This window comes from Phyllostomus discolor, chromosome 14, assembly GCF_004126475.2.
Source record: "Phyllostomus discolor isolate MPI-MPIP mPhyDis1 chromosome 14, mPhyDis1.pri.v3, whole genome shotgun sequence".
Taxonomy (NCBI): domain Eukaryota; kingdom Metazoa; phylum Chordata; class Mammalia; order Chiroptera; family Phyllostomidae; genus Phyllostomus; species Phyllostomus discolor.
In genome coordinates, this window is record NC_040916.2 from 21,549,093 (window position 1) to 21,573,559 (window position 24,467).

Genomic DNA, 24,467 nt, shown 5'->3' on the forward strand with positions numbered 1-24,467 from the left:
TGACATCTTACAGGAAGCTGAAAAGTTTGCCTTGGGACGACCTACTACAGTGTTGGTGCCACACCAGGTTCCGACTCTGCTAGAACAGAGAGGAGGATATTGGCTGACAGCAGGGCGTATGGGGAAATACCAGGCCATTTTGCTGGACAATCCAAATGCTACCTTGCAGACCACCACAACCCTGAACCCAGCCACCCTACTCCCAAATGTGGAGGGGGACTCCGCCCTTGAGCATGGATGCTTGGAAATAATTGACCAAGTTTATTCTAGCAGGCCAGATCTGATGGACCAGCCGCTGGCGTCACCGGACTGGGAGCTGTATACAGACGGGAGCAGCTTCATGGACAAAGGCCAGCGACGAGCGGACTATGCAGTGGCCACGGCAGACAAGGTAATGGAAGCCCAGGCCCTTACGCCAGGAACCTCAGCACAAAAGGCTGAACTCATCGCCCTCACAAGAGCCTTACTGCTGTCCCAAGGAAAGAAAGTTAATATATACACAGATTCCAAGTATGCCTTCATGGTAGTCCATGCCCATGGAGCAATATGGAAAGAAAGAGGTCTTTTAACCTCAGGGAACTAGGATGTTAAACACTCAGAGGTGATTTTATAGCTACTAGAGGCAGTGAATGTGGCGGACCAGGTTGCTATAATGCACTGCCCGGGACACCAGAGGGATGGTTCCAAACCAGTCAGGGACACCACATTGCTGACAAAGCAGCCAGACAAGCAACCAAGGAGTCGCGGCGCCTAGCGGCCCTGGTTCCCCATCTGGACTTGTCAGAGTTTAAACCTCATTCCACGGAACAGGATGAGGAGCCGGCCTGTGAACGGGGATTCACTAACACTGATCCCAATTCTACGTGGAAGGTCAACGCCCGTGGTGTGATTTTACTCCCTGAGGCTCTAGTGCATCCCGTCCTCAAGCACCCACATGAAGGGACCCACTGTGGAAGGGGTGCTCTAATGGACTTCATTAGGCCACACCTGAAGGGCCCTTATTTGCAAAAGACTGTCCACAGGATCATCCAAGCCTGTCAGATATGTGCCAGAAACAACCCTAAGACAGGGCGTGTTCCTGCAGAAAAGGGAGCACAAGACAAAGGGATGTGCCCCTTTGAGGACTGGCAGGTGGACTTCACACAAATGCCTAAAACAAAGGGAAATTTCAGATTCTTGTTGGTCTTCGTGAATACTTTTTCCGGGTGGGTAGAATTGTACCCCTCCAGGACTGAAAAGGCAACTGAGGTGGCAAAACTGTTGCTTAAAGAAGTAATTCCCAGGTTTGGACTTCCCCAAAGTATTCAAAGCGACAATGGACGATCGTTCCCTTCAGAAATCTCCCAGAAGGTCGGACAGGCATTGCAGATACAATGGAAATTGCATGCATCTTGGAGACCTCAGTCCACAGGAAAGACTGAGAAAATGAATCACACCATAAAGAAGACTTTGGCAAAAATATGCCAGGAAACACATTTAAAATGGGACCAGGCACTCCCCATTGCTTTGCTGTGAATCAGAGTGGCACCCAGAAGCGGGCTTAAACTGAGCCCGTTTGAAATAGTTTGTGGGAAAACCCTCCAAATTTCTGTCTTAGGTACACCCCCTCTGGATTCGGAGCACGAGGCACGAATTAAGCAATATGTACAGCATTTAGGGCAGACACTAACCGTCTTGCACAAGTGCGCTCATTGCAGGTCTGTCTACCCCTCTGACGAGCCCCTGCACCCGTTCCAGCCAGGGGACCAGGTCCTCCTAAAGACCTGGAAGAGCCAAGGCCCTGAACAGCAGCTGTCTGAACAATGGACTGGTCCCTACGATGTCCTGTTGACAATGCATTCCTCCCTGAAGCTGATGGGACTTAAGCCCTGGATTCACCACACACGGGTAAAACGGGCACCACCTAAGAGAGACACAGCCCCTACTGCTGCAGCGGAGGCAGGAAGGGAAAGCCGGGCCTGCGCTCCGGAGGAAGGTCTGAAATTCCTCTTCCGGAAAGAAACAACGAATCCCAGTACAGGGTGACATGAAAGTGTTTGTAAAGCTAGGGACTTTCAGCTGCCACGTACTGAGTTAAAGTATAATCCTTCCCAGTGTGGGAAAGGAACCAGGATTAAAAGAGAATGGTGGTTAAATCTGGATGAGTAAAATTATGTGTAAAGGTTGTGAAAGTTTTAAACCTGGAGTAAAGGAAACCTCAACTACTTGTTTTCTGGTTTCGTAGAAAAAGAGCACATTTCTAACACTGGTTTTGTTTCTGATCAGAAACCTGAAGACCTAAGAAAGGTCTCTTGTAACTGGCTGGGGAGAATGCCTTTGCCGCTCAGGACCCAGGAAGGGTCACTTGAGGCTGATGAGTGCTTCAGCCAGAGGCAAAGCAGCATAAAAGAATAGAGGGTTTGTGAAGGTTGCAGAAGGTCTGTGGGAAACTATAAAGATAAATGGAAAAGTGAAAGTTTTAGGAAGGAATTATGTAATGAAAGTTAGTAATGGAATGTATAAGGCATGGAGATGCAATCTAGGTGGATATCAGAAGGGAAAGGATTTTCCTTCACACTTTGTGTTTTTCTCCCTAACTGTTCCTCCAGAATTTGGCATTCTGAAGGGGTGAGTGATGACATAAGGTTTCTTTGCATAAAAATCAACAAGACCAATCGCTAATAGTGGTTTTGTTAACCAAGACTTTGACTGGAATGTCACACCTGAAAGAGGCATGTATGGGTTCTGGTCCTTACCAAAAAGCCCTGAGGAACTGGATTGACTTGCGAAGCTAGTGTAAGCCCACAAGAAAAGCCCGGTACTTTGGTTGGTTGTGCAGTTCATGGCAGTCTTTCCAGGGAAGGAACAAAGGTTGCTTTCCTGAAAGATGGCCAAAAAGGAACCTGTAGGCACAACGGAAGCCTCAAGGATTTGAGTGAAACAACTGGCACAGGCAAAGCCAGGTGGTGGATGTGTGGCTCTGCTTCTGTGCCCCAAAGGGCAGACCGAGAAGTCAATCTAAAGGTTCCCTGTGTGAGTTCCAGTAGAGTGGACTTAAAGATCATAAGTGATCCAGGCTGCTCTTGGTGTGTTTATGCAAACGAACAGTCAAAATTAAAAAACAGGACCCATAGTCCCTTTAATAATGGTGAGGGTGATCTTAAGGAGAAAAATTTTGGTTCAAGGAAAATCACAGTGCTCAGTATTGGACATCAGAATGGTGTAGCTAACTGTCTAGAAAGTTTGTTTTCTTTTGAAAGTTGAAATTGGGTTTGCAATATCACCTAACATATACAATTTACAGGTACGGAGGACATGTAAAATTGCCATTGTTAAATGTCATTGCAGGAAGGCCTTGCAACTGAATGTCTTCCCAAAAGACAGTCTCACAGGAACAGAGACTGGTTTGGGGATTGTTGTGTGAATTAACCTGTGTGTTCTTCTGTCTTCATCGGGCATATACCTATGATTTCATTGCCTGAGTGACTGGTTGCAATACAGGCCCCGCTTAAGGGGCCCATCTTCATCATCGCCCCTTGAGACTCAACGGTTTAGCTGAACTGAGTGGCTGAGTTGGTGAAGGGTTCGGGCAATCTGTGGGCTTCACTTTAGAACTGATTTTCCCTTTTCTGTCTTGATGGCTTGGACAGAAAGGGCCCAGAAATCTGAAAGGAGGGAAACTCTAATATAGTCCCCTCAGCCCGAGTGAAGTATAGTGGGCCACAAGAGCTTTGGATAGGTGTAGCGTGCCTTGTACACCTTTCTCCAGATAAGCCATTCTTTACCTAAGCCCTTGCCTTTGTCATTTAGTGGTTATGATTTCATTGTTCCTTCCAATTCTTTCCAAATCGGTCACCTCCAGAGTATGACCAGGATGCCAACAGTCCAGTAATGCCAGCCTTTGGACACCAAGCCTCCAACTTCCTGGTGACAGCCAACTGACCAGGATTCTGTAAGGTCCTTTCCCTTACAGGTACCTTACAGGACTCCCTCCATGCTGCATGCACCCCCCCCCTTTCAGGGCACCCCTGACCCACAGGTAGGTAGGATGACATCCATGTCCAGCCGGAAGTAGTTACAAAAGGATAAGACCTTCGTCCATTGTCCTTTATAAGATTATAAAGTGGGTGTAAATCTGAAAGGAGGGATTTGTAACAGGGTGCAGTCCAGAGGGGAGCCCCAAATAGGGATTTGTAATGGGGTCCAGAAGAGCTTGGAGATAATTGACTCCACACCACAGGGCACAACTGCCCAGAATGCGGGCAGCTGTGGCCAATTGTGGGAGGAGCCGGAAGTGGGGCTGCAGAGGAAGATCGGCGCTGAGATTTAAACGGAGGCACGGCAGCCATTGGGCATCTCTCTTTTTGGGACCACGCGTCTGTTTAGGACCATGCGGCCTGGGTGAGAGTCGGGACCACAAGGCTTTGTAAGTGTTCCCTTTTGCCATGTGGAGGGTGCTGGGAGTACTGTGTATTTATGGGGAACTTTAGTCTGTGTTATTTCAAATGAATAATACATTCCTTTCCTTTTCATGAATCTGACATTGAGAGACATCTTTACTCTGGCGGCGGACATAACGAACCTGGGGGGGGGTTCCTTTTGGTAATAGTATATCGTCCCAGGCCCCCCCCTTGTTGTTCTGTAACAGGTAGATACACTGTGCCTCCTCGCACAACCAAAAGGAGGACAACAATTTAAAAACAAAAAACAACCATAACTGACAGAAAATCAAACTGTATGGAAGTCCAACAACCAAGGAGTTAAAGAAAAACATTCACCCAGACTGACTGGTAGGAGGGGCAGAGATGGGCAGCGGGGCAGAGAGGGCTCATGGCAAGGCGGTGGCTGGTGGACCCAGTGAGGTGGTGGACTGTGGACTGGGGGGTCCCACATTTGTGCACAGATAAACTGGGAGGAACAACTGGGGAGAGCACAGACTGTGCAACCCAGGGCCCCAGCAGGGAAATAAAGCCTCAAACCACTAATTGAAAACACCTGTGGGGGTTGAACTAAGAGAGACTCCCAGCCTCACAGGAGAGTCCATTGGAGGGACCCACAGGGTCCTAGAACATGCACAAACTCACCCACCCGGGAACCAGCACCAGAAGGGACCAGTATGCTTGGGGGAAGCGGAGGAAGTGACTGAAAACCAGCAGAGAGTGGACAGGGTGCCACTGCCCCTCTTGGATCCCTGCCCCACATACAGCGTTACAACCCAGCGACTGGGTGGCCCCACCCTGGTGAATACCTAAGGCTCCGCCCCTCACTGCATAACAGGTGCATCAAGACAAAAAAAATGGCCCAAATGAAAGAACAGATCAAAACTCCAGAAAAAATACAACTAAGTGACAAAGAGATAGCCAACCAACCTATCAGGTGCAGAGTTCAAAACACTGGTAATCAGAATGCCCACAAGAATTGGTTGAACTAGGTCACAAATTAGATGAAAAAGTGAAGGCCACACTAAGTGAAATAAAGGAAAATACACAGGGAGCAAATAATGATGGGAAGGAAACTGGGACTCAAATCAACAGTGTGGACCAGAAGGAAGGAACATACAACCAGAAAAGAATGAAGAGACAAGAATTCAAAAAAATGAGGAGAGGCTTAGGAACCTCCAGGATATCTTTAAACATTCCAACATCCAAATTATAGGGGTGTCAGAAGAAGAGGAAGAACAACAAGTGGAAAATTTATTTGAACAAATAATGAAGGAGAACTTCCCCAATTTGGAAAAGGAAATAGACTTCCAGAAAGTCCAGGAAGTTCAGAGAGTCCTAAAGAAGTTGGACACAAGGAGGAACACACCAAGGCACATCATAATTACATTACCCAAGATTAAAATGAAAGAAAGGACCCTAGAAGCAGCAAGAGAAAAAGGGACAGTTACCTACAAAGGAGTTCCCATCAGACTGTCAGCTGATTTCTCAAAAGAGACCTTGCAGGCAAGAAGGGGCTGGAAAGAAGTATTCCAAGTCATAAAAAGCAAGGACCTACATCCAAGATTGCTCTATCAAGCAAAGCTTTCATTTAGAATAGAAGGGCAAACAAAGTGCTTCTCAGATAAGGTCGAATTAAAGGAGTTCATCATCACCAAGCCCTTATTTTATGAAATGTTAAAGGGACTTATCTAAGAAAAAGAAGATAAAAAATGTGAACAGTAAAATGACAGCAAACTCACAATCATTAACAACCACACCTAAAACAAAAACAAAAGCAAACTAGAACAGAAACAGAACCACAGAAATGGAGATTACATGGAGGGTTAGCAACAGGGGAGTGGGAGGAGAAGAGAGGGGGAAAAGGTATAGAAAATAAGTAGCATAGATGGCAAGCAGAAAATAGAAAGGGAGAGTGTAAGAATAGTATAGGAAATGTAGAAGCCAAAGAACTTACACGTATGACCCATGGACATGAACTAAAGGGGAGGAATGTGGGTGGGAGGGGGTGTGCAGAGCAGAGGGGAGTGAAGGGGGGAAAATGGGACAACTGTAATAGCACAATCAATAAAATACATTGGAAAATGTAAAAACAAAAAGCTTCAAATTTAGCTCTCTGCTAAAACTAAAAAGTGATGGCCTTGCCAGTGCCTCCCCACGTGGTTTTAAGATCCTGAGAGTGGGTGTTTCTGGACATTCAGCTGATTAATAACGAGCCAAAACTGGGATCATCTGGTTTGTCATTTACTTCTAAATCTATCAGTTTTCTAGTAATGTTGCTTCCATAAGTAAATGGCTCTTCCATTAAAGTACACATCTGTTACACACCTGTACAACTTCCAAATCTCATCACCTCTGAAGTAATTATCTATGGATCAAAAAATACCTTTCCAATCTAAAGGTGTGCTTATGTGTCAAAGATTTCTTCTGAAGAGAACACTATGGCTTCCAATGGATTTTTCCACAGCCTGTCCTTTAAGGATGTATGTGTAGCTTCTGGCTGACCTAATTTTTAAATTCTGTATCTAAAGTTCTCTTTGAATGCACTAGTTTACTGCATGCTTGAAATCACTCTTCAAAAATGCTTCCACATGTAACAGTGCTGTTTGGTGTCATGTTATATTTTCATATTATATCCTCCTATGTGAAGCCTCTGATTCTAGACATTAAGGACATGGTCTAGAATATGTAAGACTGAGAAAATGTTGTCTGTACAGGGAATACTAAAAACACTACCTTTTAAACAATTAGGAGTATAATGTTAAAGGGATTTATTTAAGAAAAATAAGATCAAAACTATGAGCAATAAAATGGCAATAAATACATATCTATCAACAATTGAATCTAAAAAACAAACTAAGCAAACAAGAATGGAGACAGAATCATGGATACAGAGAATGTTTTGATGGTTGCCAAATGGTGGGTGGGGGGGATGGGTAAAGAGGCGAGGGGGTTAAGAAGTGCAAATAGGCAAACTGGTAGTCACAGAATAGCCATGGAGATGTAAAATACAGTATAGGAAATGGAGTAGCCAAAGAACCTACGTATGACCCCTGGACATGAACAATGGTGTGGGGACTGCCTGAGGGAGTGGGGGGGTGCTGAGTAGAGGGGGCAAAGGAGAAAAACCAGGACAACTGTAATAACATAATCAATAAAATATAATTTTAGAAAAAGGGAATACATTGTACAAGGAATACTAAAATGACTACCTTTTAAACAAGTAAGAGGGAAGTTAAACCAATCCAGCCATCTAAGTGAAAAGACCTTGATTTAGTGAGCCATGAAACCCCATGGCCTTGAGGTGGACTGACGTAGGTTTGAATCCTGTATATCCTACTTTTTAGCCCAATGACCTCAAGTGATTTACTTAAAACTTTTACATCATATGAGATGTAAAGATGATAATATTATAGCTCAGAGCTAATGTAAGTATAATATGAAACTAGGTCTATCAAATACCAATGCATTATAGTGCACAAAACAGATACTTAAGCCATGTTAGTTAGCTATCCTTCTTTTGACTTCATAGGATAGCGATGAGGAATTGTATTTACTAAATTAGAATAAAAGGTATATTTATGTGATGCGAAACTGTGCAAAGTATTCTTATAGAGAAGTGCCTGTCATTTTATTACTTTTGTTCTTTCCCCATTCTAGTTCCATATATTTTTCATTTCTAAAGAGAATGGCAGTTTCACAAGAAGTTGCCTGAAATCTTGTGCTTAAATAACTTGCTGGTGGATGCTTGGCATGCCTGTTTCTTCTTCCTCCCGAGCGCAGGGCTCAATTACATTCCCCAAACACCCCCATGTTCTTATTTAGCCAAAAAACAATGGGCACGGAACTTTTGGTCTGGCCCAAAATTCTTCTCTGTATGATCTCTCTTCCTCTTCGTGTCAGCTAGGATGAAGATGGTCACATTGTTCTTGGGAGTCTTGTACAGAATACAGTAGCGTCACACCGTGGAAGTAAGGGCTAGGCTCTGTGATCGGCAGAATACTGTCGATGAGAAGTGTGGTGTGTGACTCCACGGCTAGGACACCAAAGGCATTGCAGCCTCCGCCTTGGCTGGCGTCTTGGACGGCTCCCTAGGGGAGGCGAGCCACTACACCGTGAGGATGCCCAAGCAACCCCTATGGGGAGGCTTATGGGGAGAGGAAGCACAGCTGTTTGCCAACCACCAGCGTCATTTTGACAGCTGTGTGAATGAGCCCCGTGGAAGTTTCTCCAAGCTTTCAGCCCCGTGCAAAGAGGCCTGCAGAGGTCTACAACCCTAGACTATATCTGACTCCTGGTAAGAAACTCTTAGCCAGAGTGGCCCTGATGAGCCACTTCCTAACTTTTAATCCACAGAAATTATAAGAGATAATAAATATTATTTTTAAGCCAAAAAACAAAACAACTCTGACTTCTACCTTCCTCCAACCACTCATAAAAACTTAAATAACTAAATAAAAACTTAAATAAAAACTTAAACATAAAGGAAAATACTAAAAAATTAGACTTCAATAAAATTAAACTTTTGCTCTTCAAAAGACATTGTTCAGAAAATGAAAAGGCCAACTACAGAATGGGAGCAAATATTTGTAAAACCTATCTAATAAAGGATTTTTATCAATACATATAAAGAAATCTTGAAAATCAACAAAAATACAAATAACCCAATTTAAACATGTATAACAGATTTGAACAGACTCTTGCCCAAGAAGATATACAAGTGGCAAATATATGAAAAGATGTACAATATCACTAGTTGTGAGGGAGAGGCAAATTAGTACTACAAAATACCCAGAATGGATGAAACTTTTTAAACTAACAATGTCAAATGTTGATAAGGTATGGCACTGACTCCTATGGTTGATAAAGATGGAAAATGGTACAGCTACTCTGAAATACAGCTTAGTAGTTTCTTATAAAGTTAAGCATACACTTATCATAAAACCCAGCTAGTCCACCCCTAGGTTTTTACCCAAGAGGAATGAAAGCAATATTCTCACTAAAGACTTACACTCAAATACTCAGAGCAGCTTTACTGCTAAAGACCAGCAGCTAGAAACAACTCGAAGGTCCATTAACTGGTGACTAGACAGATATACAAATCACAGTATATCTTTACAACAGATACTACTCGGCAATAAAAAGGAACCAAATACGTTTACAACATCAATAGATCCCAAAAGTAGTATGCTACTGAGGGAAGATGCCACACACACAGGACTGTGGGCTGTACGATTCCTTCCGTACGAAACTGCAGAGAAGCTACCCACGCTGCCAGAAGCCAGGCCCGTGGCGGCCAGACACTGGGTGTGAGGGGACAGGACAGACGCTGAAGGGCACGAGTGAAGCTTCTGTGCCATGGAAATGTTTTATATTGTGACTCCGTTGGCGGTTGCACAGTCGTCAAAATTCAATAAACTGCACACTTAAAACCGGTGAGTTCCACAGTACATAAATTGTATCTTCATAAAGTTTTTTTAATGAAACACTAGAATAATGTCTAGCATATATATATAATATATATATACACACACACACTCAATATTAGCTAAAAATAACTATTTTATGGCAATCCAAGAAAAAATAGTGTCATAGAGAAAAGACTGAGAATTTTAAGATTTTTTTCAGAGATGATATAAATCCAGGCATTTATTTTAATACACCCTATTCTATTCACAGACAGTGTGAGGGCTGAGGGTGAGGCGCTGTCGCTGAGCCCCAGTCTCTACGAAAAGAGGACTGGGCGCAGAGCCAAGCGAACCGGGACTCCCCCGAGGCTGGCCAGCGTCTCTCGGCAGCATCCAGGTAGCGCACAGGGCAGACATCACAGCTTCAAAAAAGCGAGTGGTAAGTGTTATGTAAGGCACCAACGAAAAGTCAGAGTGAATAATGCCACACGAAAAGTAGGACATAACATTTCGCTGGAAGTCTAACAGCACTTGAGAGAATTTGAAACTTGTGATTAAACACTTCAAAACTACTTCAAATAAAACAGGAGGCAAACAGCAAAGTGAGGCTGCCAAATTTAAATAGTTGCGTAAGTGACACCGGGGACCACACAACCGAGACACTCCAAGAACCAAGTTCTCTCTGCACCTAGCAGGACCTAGCCTGCGAGTGGCAGAGCCTAGGAACAATCCCCGCCCCTCCCCCACCACTCATACATGCCCATCGACACACACACACGCCATTGAGGATTCTGAGTAAAGCGGTTATACAAAGAAAGGGCACGCAGTAAGGGTCCCTTCTTACCCTCTTCTGCTTCATCCTCCTGGGGCGACAGTGGGCCCCCTCCACTAGTAGGAGTCAGGGGCTGCTCCTTCTCAGACTCTCGCTGGAGACTCACCACCTCATAGATTGCATCTCCAGCACTGGTGTGACCTTTGCCCTCGGACTGAGAAAGACATAAACGAGTGTTTCAATGTTAGAAACCAGAAGGAAACCCTGAAAGATGTGTTTCAATGGTCCTCTTGAAAGAGCCGGGCCGAAGAGGGGCATGCCCCGTTTGAGAAAAGGTTGGAAGTGCTTTCTTCTTCGCATGACACTCTAAATGCATGGTTCTTCTAGCATCATGTCAACCAAACAATGAAACCTGCTGACCGTTTGGGGAGAAGTCCATCTTTTTTATCAGAAAAAAAAAACAGATTCTAGGACAGGCAGGTAAGTAAGTGTTACCTGATTCTTAAGACTGCCTCACGCTGAGGGAAAGAGGATTCGGTTACATCTTTCAACTAATTCACTGAAGTAGATCATTTCTACCTTATAAATAGTTTACACTCTAAATGGCTTTTTAAGGAGGAAAAACTAAGATAACTGCCAATTAACTAACCCAGCGATGCCTACAAAGCCCTAGATCAAGTGCCTCCAGCCTCGTCTCAGACCCAAGTGTGATACTACATGCCCCATCCTGGCCTGGTTTCAGCGCTAGAAACCTTTAAACCCTCTCCTGGCTCAAAGGGGTAGGGGCATCCTTCTCTCTCTGCCAAGAGAGCCCTTCCTCCTGCTCTTTGCTCGGTCCCAGCAACCTTGGGTCTTTTCACTTCCACAAAGAACCCAACCTGAGTTCCTAAGTTCCCCGTATTTCGATTCTCATCATATCCTGTTCTTCCTTCACTGAACTCACTGCAATGTAATTACACATTTATTATCATATTCATTTGTTTAATGGCTGTCTTGTGGACTAGAAAGCAAGTGCCCAAAGGGTAGGGACTATGTTCACTTCGATCAGAAATAACACAGTGCCTGACACAGCGCTGTCCTGTATTATTAGGCACTCAACAAGCATCAGCGGAAAGATGACTGGTAGTGGTTACCTTCTTCCTTCACTACAAAACAGAAACTATGTGTATTGCCTACTGACACTGCCTAGTTTAGGAATGTCACAGAAACCCCTAATTTTCTTCATTTAATATTAAAATAATTTTATAACCTTACTGATAAGTCAAACAATATATGGGGTGGGGCAAAAGCAGGCTTACAGTTGTTCATGTGGAAAATAATGCAATAATTAATAAATAATAATATAAGAATAAACTCTGTTTCGCTTACTCATAACTGTAAACCTACTTTTGCCCCACCCTGTATTCACATAGTATTATAAATAGAAATAACTATGACAATTAGTCAGTATTACTTGAATATTTTTTCATTATAACTTTATCAAAGGTATAGTTCATCTGTGCCCTGTCTGTTTGGTTTTAATTATTATATGTAAAAGGAAGAAAAGTTGTTTTAGACATAAAATCAATGTTTCCATTAAGCATGTTGATACTTTACAAGTACACATGACAGGTTTCTAGGGGGGAAGTACACAGTTATTACGCTAGCTTTTTTTTTAACTTACATAACCTAGATGTGCATCTTTCAAATACTCTATTGCTTGACTCTGTCATTCAGAGAAAAAATTTATTGCTTCTTAAGAACTAGTGTAGCATTTAAAAAGAATGACAGAAAGAATCTGCATGTTAGTATATGAAGAGAACAAGAAGGCCTTACCTGTTTCAGCCTCATGAAGAAAGTCTCCGTGAAAGTCTTCCTGCTGAAATACCAGAACCGCTCGTTGGCAGGGTACACACGGACCAGCGTCTCCAGCAGGAAGCGCACGGGCTCCACCACCTCCGTGACCACCATGTCCACCGCCACCGTCATGTACACTCGCTTGTCTGCGGCAGAAAGGGTCTGCGTCTCACACTGGCTTTACCGGGCCTTGGTTGTTTGAGGAGACAGTCTCCTCACTTACGGAAGAACTAAGCTTCTTTATAATCATATCACCTTCAATGTTCAATTTTAAATGTTTTATTGTCAGTGTGACGAATAGGTGACCAAGCATTCCAAGTACGCTTCTCAACACACAGGATCCTATTTTAGTCAATTGTCCAAGTCTTCTCTGACAGCTTTTATTTTTTTCCTCCTCCAAATCAGTTCTTAGTATAAAATATAAATAATAAAAAATTTTCAGGATGTCTTTTACACTAAAACTATCTTTCAGATTTCCCAGGAAAGCCTCTGGAAAAACCACCAAGGTTTGCTGTTTCATCCCGTACAAGGAGATACTAGAAATCGGTCGTTTGTGGAGCTGCCTGAGGAGGACTGTCAGATCAGAAGAGCTGCTCTCCCTTCACGATATTAAATCTGTACAGGAAGATGTTACTAAAATGCGTATTTCGGCATTATGCCTTCAGGGAGATCTGTCAGTACCCTCACTGTCCACAAGATTTATTTACCCTCTGGAAAATCGCTGATCCAAGCTCTGGTGAAATAGTTCTGCCAGTTTTCACATAGATTACATATGTCTCAAGAGTCCTGGCAAGTGCTTTAGAGCACAACAGTATAGTGTTACCAGTCAAAATTTCACTTATCATTTAAAATGTTTACTTGGCCACAACCTTCCTTTCATTTGAATCTGGAATCTTCCAGGCCAGTGGCTGCTGGTTTTCTACAGTTTCACAATGATAAGTTGAAACATAGATTTAATTTTATTTATTTACCCTGCTTCAGGATTCATTGGGGTTTTTGAATCTGTGACTTGGTTACTCTATACCATTATATCATTACTGCATTACTTTAAAAAAAAATTTAAATTTATTATGCCCATCACTTTTGGTTCTCAGAGGAAAGATCAAATAACCAAGCTCATTAAAAGAAACATTCAATAGTGTTCTTTAAAAACATTATACAAAATCTATAGTCATCAACCACATGCCTATTAATGTCATCAAATTCAACAAAAATTGTATTACATTCTTACTAAATACACACATTCTCCCTGCCAATTCAAGAGAAAGTAGGATTCTCTAGACATTGTCCTTGACTCTTGGGAGACCTGAAAGTCTAAGGGGTAATGTAGAAAGGTAAGAGAGAATAACACAAAACATACTACAAGACACAACTTAGTGTAGTGAAAAGATCTAAGATATTTCCTCTCCCAGGGCCTCAACTTCTTCTGTAAAAATCAAACCACAATTCATGACTCTTCTGAATAATTTATAATATCAAGAACACCATTTGAAAATTTTGGAAATCAGGTCAACATTTTGGAGTTGCATAGGAAGTAATTTTAAATTTAAAATACATTATCTTTTGGATCAGAACATTATTATAATAACAGTATTACATAAAGTTTATTAATAAAACAAACTTAAAATACATAATCCTTTACTTGAAAATTAAATGTGTAAAATACAAAGTGAAATTGAATTATGTGTTACAATAAACAAAGATAAAAACTGCTTTTGAAACTCTGATATTTTATTCTTCAAAATTATGAATTGGCTCATTTTTCTCATTTTTGCACTTACCTTCTGAATGATTATAAAAAATAAGTGTACAGGCTGGTATTACAAGCCTGTCTCCAGAAATAAAAAGCTGTGGGTGTAAAACTTATTTATTCCTAATATATGAAAAGCTAAATTTTACATAATCATCACTTTTTCTTCCTTTTTAGCCCATAGTATGAAATCAATTGATGTGCATCAAATGCATGTAATTTACAGGACTGGGAAAAACTCTCTTTGAAGAAATTTGAGAATAATTATTTTTATGCTATTCATTAATATATTATACTTCCATATCAGTATCCACTGTCTTGAACCAAAAGTCCACTGTGGGTATAAACTAAAGAATGTCCCCTGGCTGGCGTAGCTCAGTGGATTGAGCTCGGGCTGTGAACCAAAGCATCGCAGGTTCGATTCCCAATCAGGGCACATGCCTGGGTTGCAGGCCATGGCCCCCAGCAACCGCACATTGATGTCTCTCTCTCTCTCTTTCTCCCTCCCTTCCCTCTCTAAAAATAAATAAATAAAATCTTAAAAAAAAAAGAATGTAAGACTTATTTTTTTTAAAAAAGATCCATTATTTTCTCATTATAAATTATTGGTTGAATGACAATGAGGCATTTAATGTGAGATTATATAATTCATGAGGTAAAACTATCTAGAAAAAGTAGGAATAAAATAAACACAATTGGAAAAATGACAAATGTGAGTATATGCCATTTATAAATTCTGTTCAACATTAGGCATAGTAAACAATACAAAAAAGTAAAGAACAAGGAAAAGGGTGTTTGTCACAAATGAAATGCCTGATATACATTACTAAGATATAAGTTCCCAAAGGTCAAAAGACTGGAACCAAAAAAGTAATGAATGAAAAAAGTAAATAAGCTATAATTTTTGATAAGCTAAATACTTATCAAAAATATGCACAATTTCAAAATGTGCTTTCAGCATTTCTTTCATAGTCTTTCATCATTTACACACACACACACACACACACACACACAAAACCCAACTCTATAATGACATATGAAGCACACAGCACAAATACTTTCTACATAATCTAATAAATTAATTCATGTTTCTTTGGGGAGATTCTTTCGAATAGTGGAGGTTTTTCCCAGTAGATGCGTGAAGTAAAAAAAGGAACTTCAAAATCTAAAGACTACCTCCTAATATTGTATGTCAACTGTAATTGAAAAATATATTTTTTAAAAAAGAATTTGAAGGACTTAAAGGAGATATAAATTAACTTCTCACAAACTTTAGAGCACCATTCTAAATAGTATTGTGTTGGCTAAAAAGTCCATTGAGATGTTTTGTCCATAAAATAAAAGACACACTTTTCATTTTCACCAATACCTTTATTGATTTGGATATTTTGAGTGTGCTGGCTATCTCCCAGGTGGTATAGGGCTGATTGTTCTCAACTAATGTCTCAATTTGATTGAGACATGTCTACCCAACAACAGAGCACTGCCCACTGAGAAATCCCCATCAGGAAACTTCACAAACCACTTTTAACACGGTCCGTCAGTCACAGCACCTTCTCCATACACAGCACAGATCTTTTTTTTTTTTTTTGCACTTCGGATGAGTTTTTACCTTTCTTGAAACAATAAAGCATAATATGCCAAAAAATGTTGCGTCTTTTCTTCCATCTTCAATATTAAAATGACTACACAAAAATTCACCAATTTTGATGTTTTTTAAATGCACACTGGTAAGACAGCTGTCACAATACAATCTAACAACTAAGTGCTACTGCAGCCATTTTATGGGAAAAAAATTCACCGATTTTGATTAAGTTTTTTAAATGCACACTGATATGACAGCTGTCACAACACAATCTAACAAAACTGTTTCCAATGAAGTTAGACAACTAAGCAGTTATAGCACTAAGCACTTTTCTGACATATTACGAAAAAAAAAAACAAACAAGATTTATGGCCAACCCAATATTAGATAAATAACAATCTTAAAATTCAAATTCCAAAGCCAATGTCAGTAACTGTTATGTTCTGCATTTCTTTTGCTTTTCTGGCTTAAGAGTGTATATTTTTTTAAATATATTTTATTGATTATGCTATTACAGTTATCCCTGTTTTTCATCTTTGCACCCTCTACCTGGTACCCCCATTCCCTCCAGCAATAACCCCCCTCAGTTCATGTCCATGGGTCATACATGTAAGTTCTTTGGCTACTCCATTACCTATCCTGTTTTTAATATCCCCATCTATTTTGTACCTACCAATTTGTGCTTCTTAATTCCTGCAGCTTTTCCCCCATTTTCTCTCTTCCCCCTCCCAACTGATAACCTCCAAATGATCTCTGAATCTATGATTCTGTTCCTGTTCTGCTTGTGTGCTGTTATTTGGATTCAATTATTCATAGTTGTGAACTTGTTGCCATTTTAATGTTCCTTGTTTTGATCTTCTTTTACTTATATAATTCCCTTTAGCATTTCATATAATAACAGCCTGGTGATGATGAACTTCTTACCTTGTCTGGAAAGCACTTTATCTGCCCTTCCATTCTGAATGATAGCTTTGCTGGATAGAGTAATCTAGGTTGTAGGTCCTTACTTTTCATCACTTTGAAAACTTCTTACCAGTCCGTTCTAGCCTGAAAAGTTTCTTTTGAGAAATCAGCTGATAGTCTTATGGGAACTCTTTTGTAGATAACTCTCTACTTTTCTCTTGCTGCTTTTAAGATTTTTTCTTTATCTTTAACCTTTGGTATTTTAATTATGATGTGTCTTGGTGTGGTCCTTTTTGGGTCCATCTTGTTTGGGACTCTGTGCTTCCTGGGCTTGTATGTCTAGTTCCTTCACCAAATTAAGGAGGTTTTCTTTGATTATTTTTTCAAATAAGTTTTCAATTTCTTGCTCTTCCTCTGCTCCTTCTATCACCCCTATGATTCAGATGTTGGTATGTTTAAAAATGTCCATGAGGTTCCTAAGCCTGTCCTTGTTGTTTTGAATTCTTTTTTCTTCCTGCTGTTCTGATTGAATGCTTTTTCCTTCCCCGTGTTCCAAATCATTGGTTTGATTCTTCATCCTCTCCTCTGTTAGGTCTCTGTATATTTTTCATTTCACTTAATGCAAACTTCATTTCTGTGTGGATCTCTTTTATAGCATTGAAGTACCCTATGAGTCCCTGGAGCATCCTAATAACCAGTGTTTTAAACTGTGCATCTGACAGGTTGATTATCTGTTTCATGCAGTTCTTTTTCTTGGGTTTCATTCTGTTCTTTCATTTGGGCCATAATTCTTTGTCTCCTCAATCTGGCAGCCTCCCTGTGTTTGTTTCTGTGCATTTGGTAGAGTGGCTTTGACTCCGTCGTAGTGCACCTGTTACGTTGTATGGTGCAGAGCCTTAGGTAACGGCCAGGGCAGGGCAACCCGTGGCACAGCTCCACTGCTCTGTGTGAGGGAGGCATTGCAGAGAGGACAAGGCCGCTACCTGGCCCCTGGAGTTTTGCCCAGGAAGAAGCTGTCTCCCCACTCACACTTCACTTTCTCCCCATACGCCACTGGTGCCCTCCCAGCTGTTACCCTGGTGCTGAATCCCAGAGGTGGTGGGTCTGTGTGAATCCTAAGTTCATTGCAGGCCCTTTAAAAGGATGTAGTTTCCTCCACTGTCCTAACCCGCACTGGTTTTTATAGCCAGAAGGTATGGGGACATAGCTTTCTGGCACTGGGACCCAGGGGCTGGGTGGTCTGGACTGGGGCTGGAATCCCTCACTCCCCAGGTACCCCTCCCATTTTTCATCCACCACGTGTGAATGTAGGACCACCCATATCTGTGTCCATGCCTCTCTGCGCCACACCGCATCTCCACCCCTCCTACTCATCTGGATGAATGTGGTTTCTTTAAATCCTTGGTTGTTAGCCTTCCACACAGCTCAATTTTCTGACAATTCTGGGTGATACCCGTTTTGTAGTGTATCTTTTCTTTGCTATAGTTGTGCACAGAGGCAAGACCTGTTTATGTCCATCTTGACCAGAAGTCCTCTCTAAAGAGTGTTATTCATACTCAATCTGTGTATTACTTTCTATTGTGCCTCAGTATGATAGTTTTCAGTGTCAATCATATGTGTAGTGATCATGTAAAAACACATAAGATTTAGCATGTATTAATGCATCACACACATTAACATAGAATATCATTTTCCTTGCAATGGACCATTCTCCTCATGCTAAAGAAATAGTATTGGGTGTAGAAATTCAAAATGAATAGTAAGAAAACTAGGTCAGATATGTGCACTGTGCTCAACACATGTGTCAAAACAAGGCTAAATTTCACAGTCAAATCTATTAATAAAAATACTTCCCTTTAAATGAGCAGATTTTAAAAACATGGTAAAACAACATTGTCTGTAATGTAAAGTTTTAAGCAAATAATAAGGAATCTTTGAAAAAAAGTCACCTTTTGGGGTTTCTTCATTAAGTGCCAGAAAGACGGGTGCATTGGGGTTCCATATCCCAGTGATGACGTAGGCCCTCCCATCACAGCTCTTTCCCATAGACTCCTGGGAACATTTGAAAAAGAACAGACACATCAAGAAAATCCTCATCTCAAACAACAAATGTGTCTTACTTTAAACAATCCAATTTACTAAAATTTGGATTTATACTCAAAACGGGGGTTTATTTTCTTTGTAAATTTTTTTCACCCTGCAAAAACATTTCTTTAAATATGAAATTCTCCTACAGCTTTCCTCAAAGAGTTTCTGTTTAGAGACACATACCTCTTGGTTACAAGAGGTAGACTCTTCCATGCTGGATCACAAAAGCATAATATTGCTATGAAGTTATACTTACCTTGATCTTGGGCTGGGTGTCAAAATCTCATAATCTTACACATACCAGGATGTACACAGTTGCTCTGAAAACTGCAGTATACATCTCGCTGATGACAGTTAAATTGAATAGCTAATCACAGGCAAAGATAGTATTCTCCTCTAATGCTCTAATTTTCAATATATTCTTAAAATATTAACTTACTTCATCACAATCAATACCTTCACAGTGAACACTTTCCTACTATACATGCATCAGATATCCACATACTTTCTTACAATCACAGATCAACATTAGAAAACTTAAATTGGTTTGTAATCATCATGGAAGTTTCTTGGCTCTCTCCCTCTACCCTTACTCCCTCCTTCTTCCCTTCTCTCATCTCCTCTTCCTCTTCGTCTTCATTTCCTCTATTCTTTAAGACTTTTTCCCAGCCAGCTCCTGACTCTCTCTACAGAAGCCAGCAACTCCCTATACTGAGAGCAAGACCACATAAAGTTGTATGTGTGTGTGCTGGGGCTGGGGAGGTTAAAGGCTGTCCCACAGAAGAGCACACAGAATATAAACATGTGCATATGCAAAAAAAGAATATTATCTATATTACTTTCAATTTCCCGTATCAATTTCCTATTATGAATACAGAGGGTTCAAAGGGTCAGACTAAAAGAAAGAGAACTTTTTTTTTTCAATATTACCTCCACAAAAAAGCTTCTCTGAATCCCTATAAAATTATTTCAGTCATTTGGTAACTACTATGCATATTTTTCTAGTGTACTGGTGATCTTTCACTAATCAGACTGTATAGTTTGAGTGCAAGGGCCACATTCAATGAAATACACTCAAGGTCATGTAAAGGAAACTCAGTACTTCCAACACTCACATATTCATACTCTCTCCCCCTGCATCTCTTCCTCCTCACCCCAATCTCTCTCCTTTATCCCCTCTCTCTCTACTTTCTAAAAGGGCCTTTGTTAGGAACAAGAATGGGTACTTAACCTCCCCACAAAAAAAAAAAAAAAAAAAAACACTCCATCAGTGGATAAGAACTGCACTATGCTTGAGTCCAAAAAAAAAAAAAATGAGCTAGACCAATCAAATTATTCCTTTCAATTAATAAATACCAAGGAAAGTGGGCCCTGAAAAGTGGAGCTGAAAGGGATGGTAAGAAGTCAGGTGATGGCAGACCACGTGTAAAATGAAGTCAGATGACGGAAGGAGACCTGGCTTGGGGCAGTGAACACACGATACAATACACAGACGATGCATCATAGAATGGTACAGCTGAAACCTATGTAATTTTATTAACCAAAGTCACCCCAATCGATTCAGTAAAAATTAAAAAGTAAATAAAATGAAGTTAGATATGTGATAACAAACACTGTACAATGGGGGAAACTGCTAAATGCTAAGACGGAAATGGAGAAAACAATTTTTAAAATCCTTTAAAATAATTAGTCATGCAGTCAAAAAACAAAGGCAAATTCTGGGAGGCAGGAAGGGGGAACGAAGCAGAGAGAGAGGCAGAGGAGAGGCAAGGAGGGAGCGAGGCAAGGAGGGAAAAGGGGAGGAGAGAGACAAGAGGGAGAGAAGGAAAGAAAGAGGCTGAGAGAGACTCCAAAGCTTTCAAAGTGTGTTAGAAATAAGTGTACAAAAGCGAAACTTGTTCTCAAAAGTGTTCACATATTTGGACAGGTCAGAGAAGACACAGTATTAGCGTCTTGCTCTAGGGGGCAGAAATACCACAAATGAGGCCAGGTTACAGGGAATATGACGCTGGGTGATTACAAAGGAATAACTTTGTAACAGCCGAAGCTCAGTGGCCATGTATTAACTAGTGTGGAGGTGAACAGCACTGGGTAATAACAAGTCACAGCTGCCGATAACTGCAAATGCAACCCCTGCCTGACCTCCTGTGTGTTGTACAGGTCAGCCCACCCCTCTTTCCGGGGCCTCAGTGCTGACCAGCCACTTGATTTCAACATAAACTCTTACTGGTGGAGACTGCACAGGGCCTCAGAAGTTCACGCCATGCCTGTAATTCTATAATCTGAATTTAAATTCATGGAAGAATCTCTGCCAGAGATTCATCTTCACCTCTTAAACTCCCAAAGACCATGACTAGTTAAGACCTAGGAGCTTCTAAGGGTTTAATGTCTCTGAACTACCTCCTCCAGGAATTTTCGGGGCTCCAACATTTTCCGGATTGCCATAGGCAAAAGCACTTGCATCACTGCTGTGTTGTAAAGAGGGAAGGGGGACAGATGAATCAACACCTAATTTGTTTTCACGTTCAATGTAACTGGCTGTCCTTACCTGACCCATCCATGCGGTACTTCCTCTACGTTTCTGTGGCTCACTGGACCAACCAGATGAGAGCACTTAACCCACTGCTGTAGTTCCAGACTTCAGGGTCTGTTTCCATCACAAGACTATGAACCCACGGGTGGTAAGAGCTGTGTTCTGCCTTATTCTACAACCCCAGCACTTCACACAGTTGGCACACCACTGGGAGCTCAAAAATGCTAACTGAACCATTCCCGTACCACTAGAAAAATCAATGGGCTGTCACCAGGAAATAAAGAAAATGTTGACATAATTGGTGACATTTACCTGACATTTGAAAAACACAGGTGAAAGGGAAAAAAACATGTAGTATTTGTTGTCACTAAATATAAAAATCGCAGTGAAGTAGAAAGCTTTGTTTACTCTAAGATGACTATTTCCTACAATATTTCTAAACCACAAAGTAAATGTTTTCATTAACTGCAATATTAAAAGGTATTTCTGTTTAAAAGTTAAGATGGCCTGCTATCTTTACGTCGAATACCAACTCTAAAATACATATTGACCTTTACGGGCATTCCTGAAATAAATGCTGCGCCCGCAGGAAATACATTTTGCTGAGGACAGATAATCAAGCAGGAGAAATTCAGAGAGGGAAATGCTCTTAAGAAAATAAAAGCAACAGTCACAATACTCAAGTTAATAACAATGCATTAAAATACATAAAAGGCACCAAATTCACCCTGGATATGCCTGTTATAATCATGTACTTGCTCTTTTGGGCTGAAAGAAAAGACATCCTTCCAAGAAGCCAAACAGACGAATGGATGGAGACTGTCATAAATCTGTCCTTTTACTGGCTTTCGAGTTGCATATGAATTTTTTGGAGGAATTTCCCCAAATCTCTCTCTCATTATTAATTTTAACTTTAGATTTTCAAATTTCATTATTACTACCATACAGCTTAAAGTTAGAAACAATTTTTCCAATACAACATAGTTTTACAACAGAAAATACATGAAAAGCATTAAGTAACTATCATATCTTTACTTGGTTAATTGAAGTGCTTAAGGTTATCATTACCATATCCAGTAAATGCATGTCACTGTTCTTCACGTTTCGACCTGGGCTTAACAACATTCCAAAACATCTGAAAATATTGGGGGGAAGAAAGGAGAAATAAGGTATCAAGAGTATATAGGAGCCCAGTGAGCAAAAATCTGTTATATAACAACTATACAATCTGAGCTCTGTACTTACAAATAGCTTTTTTTACAGAAATAGCACAAATAAGAATTCACTAAGATAAATAATAAAAATCATGTAGAAATTCCCAGATCTTTATTTTTGCATGTAAAAGATTAGCAAAGATCAGAAAATGTGATAAAAATAAAAATGGCCACAAAATTGTTGATGGAGACAGAATACAGTAGTGAGATACAAATTGTTTCTAGATAGAAATGAGATTTTATTTGCCTTAGAGTTATTCCAAATATTTAGGTCAAAATCATCTAACCCAGTTAAATTAAAAATGAGATTTAAGAAAAAAGTAAGAATAAGATACTTTGCTCTCCTTCTGCATCAAGCTGTGTTAACAGAAACAGTCACCCAGGCCCTCAACAGTCATGCTGACTGAACAGCTTATTAAAACTATGTCCTCAGTTTAGAAAAAAAAAGTGGTATGAAACACATTACTAAAAACATTATTATATTAGTGAAAATATTATCCAACGTACTATTAACCATCTGCTTTATTCTATGCTTACTGATGCTAAAGAAGTGTGAGAAATCCCACTGACACTACCCCTTTATTTGTAAGGATTTTAATAAGCTCCAAACTTCAATTAAATATAACATTTTTTATTTGTTAGGGTATTATTGTTAATTCTGCTTTAAAGGGAAGCAAGGTCTGGAGAAGTTGAGCAATTTACCCAACCTCACATGGCTATTCCACAGGCCCTGTAATTCCAGAGGCCATGTGATCTGCCCAGCGTCTCCCTGCCAACACTGCATATCCACACTTCCTACAGTGCTTTCTCATATTTATTTATTTACAGAGAGAGGGGAAGAAAGGGAGAAAGAGGGGAAAGAGAAAAACTGACTGGCTGCCTCTTACACGTGCCCCTACTGGGACCCAAACCAGGGACCAAACCCACAACTCAGGTACATGCCCTGACCAGGAATCGAACCTGCAACCTTTTGCCTTGCGGGATGACACCCAACCAACTGAGCCACACTGGTCAGGGCTTCCTAGAGTGTTTTTACTGCAGCTTTCCAAAATTTAAAAATATAATATGGAGCATTTCACACAAGAAGTAGAGAACATAGATCAACTACATATAAGATTTTTTTTAATTTCAAAAAATGTGGTAGCTGGACAGTCAATATTTAATCTGATCCTTGTTATTTACCAAAGGTTTACTTTTCTAGTGGCATTGGCTCTTTTCCCCATGAACAGGTGATTGGCCCTGTCCAAATACGAGCCCAGTAAGCAGTAAAACAGCATATACTTCCTCTGAGTACTTTAGGATACTTTGCTCAAGATTCCCCTTCGGCCTCCAAAAATAATCAAGTATGTAACGCAGATAATCTTGATAAGCTCCGAGGACAGCTTTCCGAGCTTATTATTGTATCACTGAACAAAACATAATCTACTACAGCAGAGGCAATCATACTCTGATAGTCATGATTGTAATATGATTACTATACACTGTTTGATCTCCCTCCTACGAACTCCTATAATAAACGCTATCTGTATAAATGAAAAGTTAATTAATCATACTATTGTACTATGTCTTCTACTAATGCCTTATATTCTTGATAAGAAAGAATAAAAAAGTTCATTCTTTTCAGATATAAGATGTGGTCCCCAGCTAAAAGTCAGGTCAGTGAGACAGACGTGCCTGACACTGCCCGGACAGTAGCCCCCCTACCCTCCGGGGGTTCGTTCCCAGACCCTCGGCGGGTGCCTGAAACCACAGACGGCACCAAACCCTATGGACCCCGAGTTTATCCTATACACGCACAGCTCTTCACTTCAAGGAAGCACCTTACAGCTTCTCTTGGCATGTCCGAAATGCCGGCGTCCCTCCTGCTGCCCTTGAGGGTCGTCATGAAGTAAAATGGGGGTGCCTGGAACACCAGCCCCACGACACCTCAATAGCAGATCTGAAAACCGAGGCAGCAACT

General features: G+C 40.8%; 1 protein-coding gene across 4 annotated transcripts in view; it reads right to left on the reverse strand.

The window, feature by feature from the left end:
• RABGAP1L (RAB GTPase activating protein 1 like) overlaps positions 1 to 24,467 on the reverse strand; it is a 454,513-nt gene that overhangs the window by 350,269 nt on the left and 79,777 nt on the right. For all 4 annotated transcript variants that reach the window (XM_028530695.2, XM_036015478.1, XM_036015477.1 and 1 more), the window contains 4 exons: positions 22,362 to 22,428; positions 18,622 to 18,724; positions 12,414 to 12,580; positions 10,671 to 10,812 (listed from right to left, as the gene is read on the reverse strand). In XM_028530695.2, the coding sequence (XP_028386496.1) occupies positions 10,671 to 10,812; positions 12,414 to 12,580; positions 18,622 to 18,724; positions 22,362 to 22,428 (479 nt within the window). The remainder of the gene's footprint in view (positions 1 to 10,670; positions 10,813 to 12,413; positions 12,581 to 18,621; positions 18,725 to 22,361; positions 22,429 to 24,467) is intronic.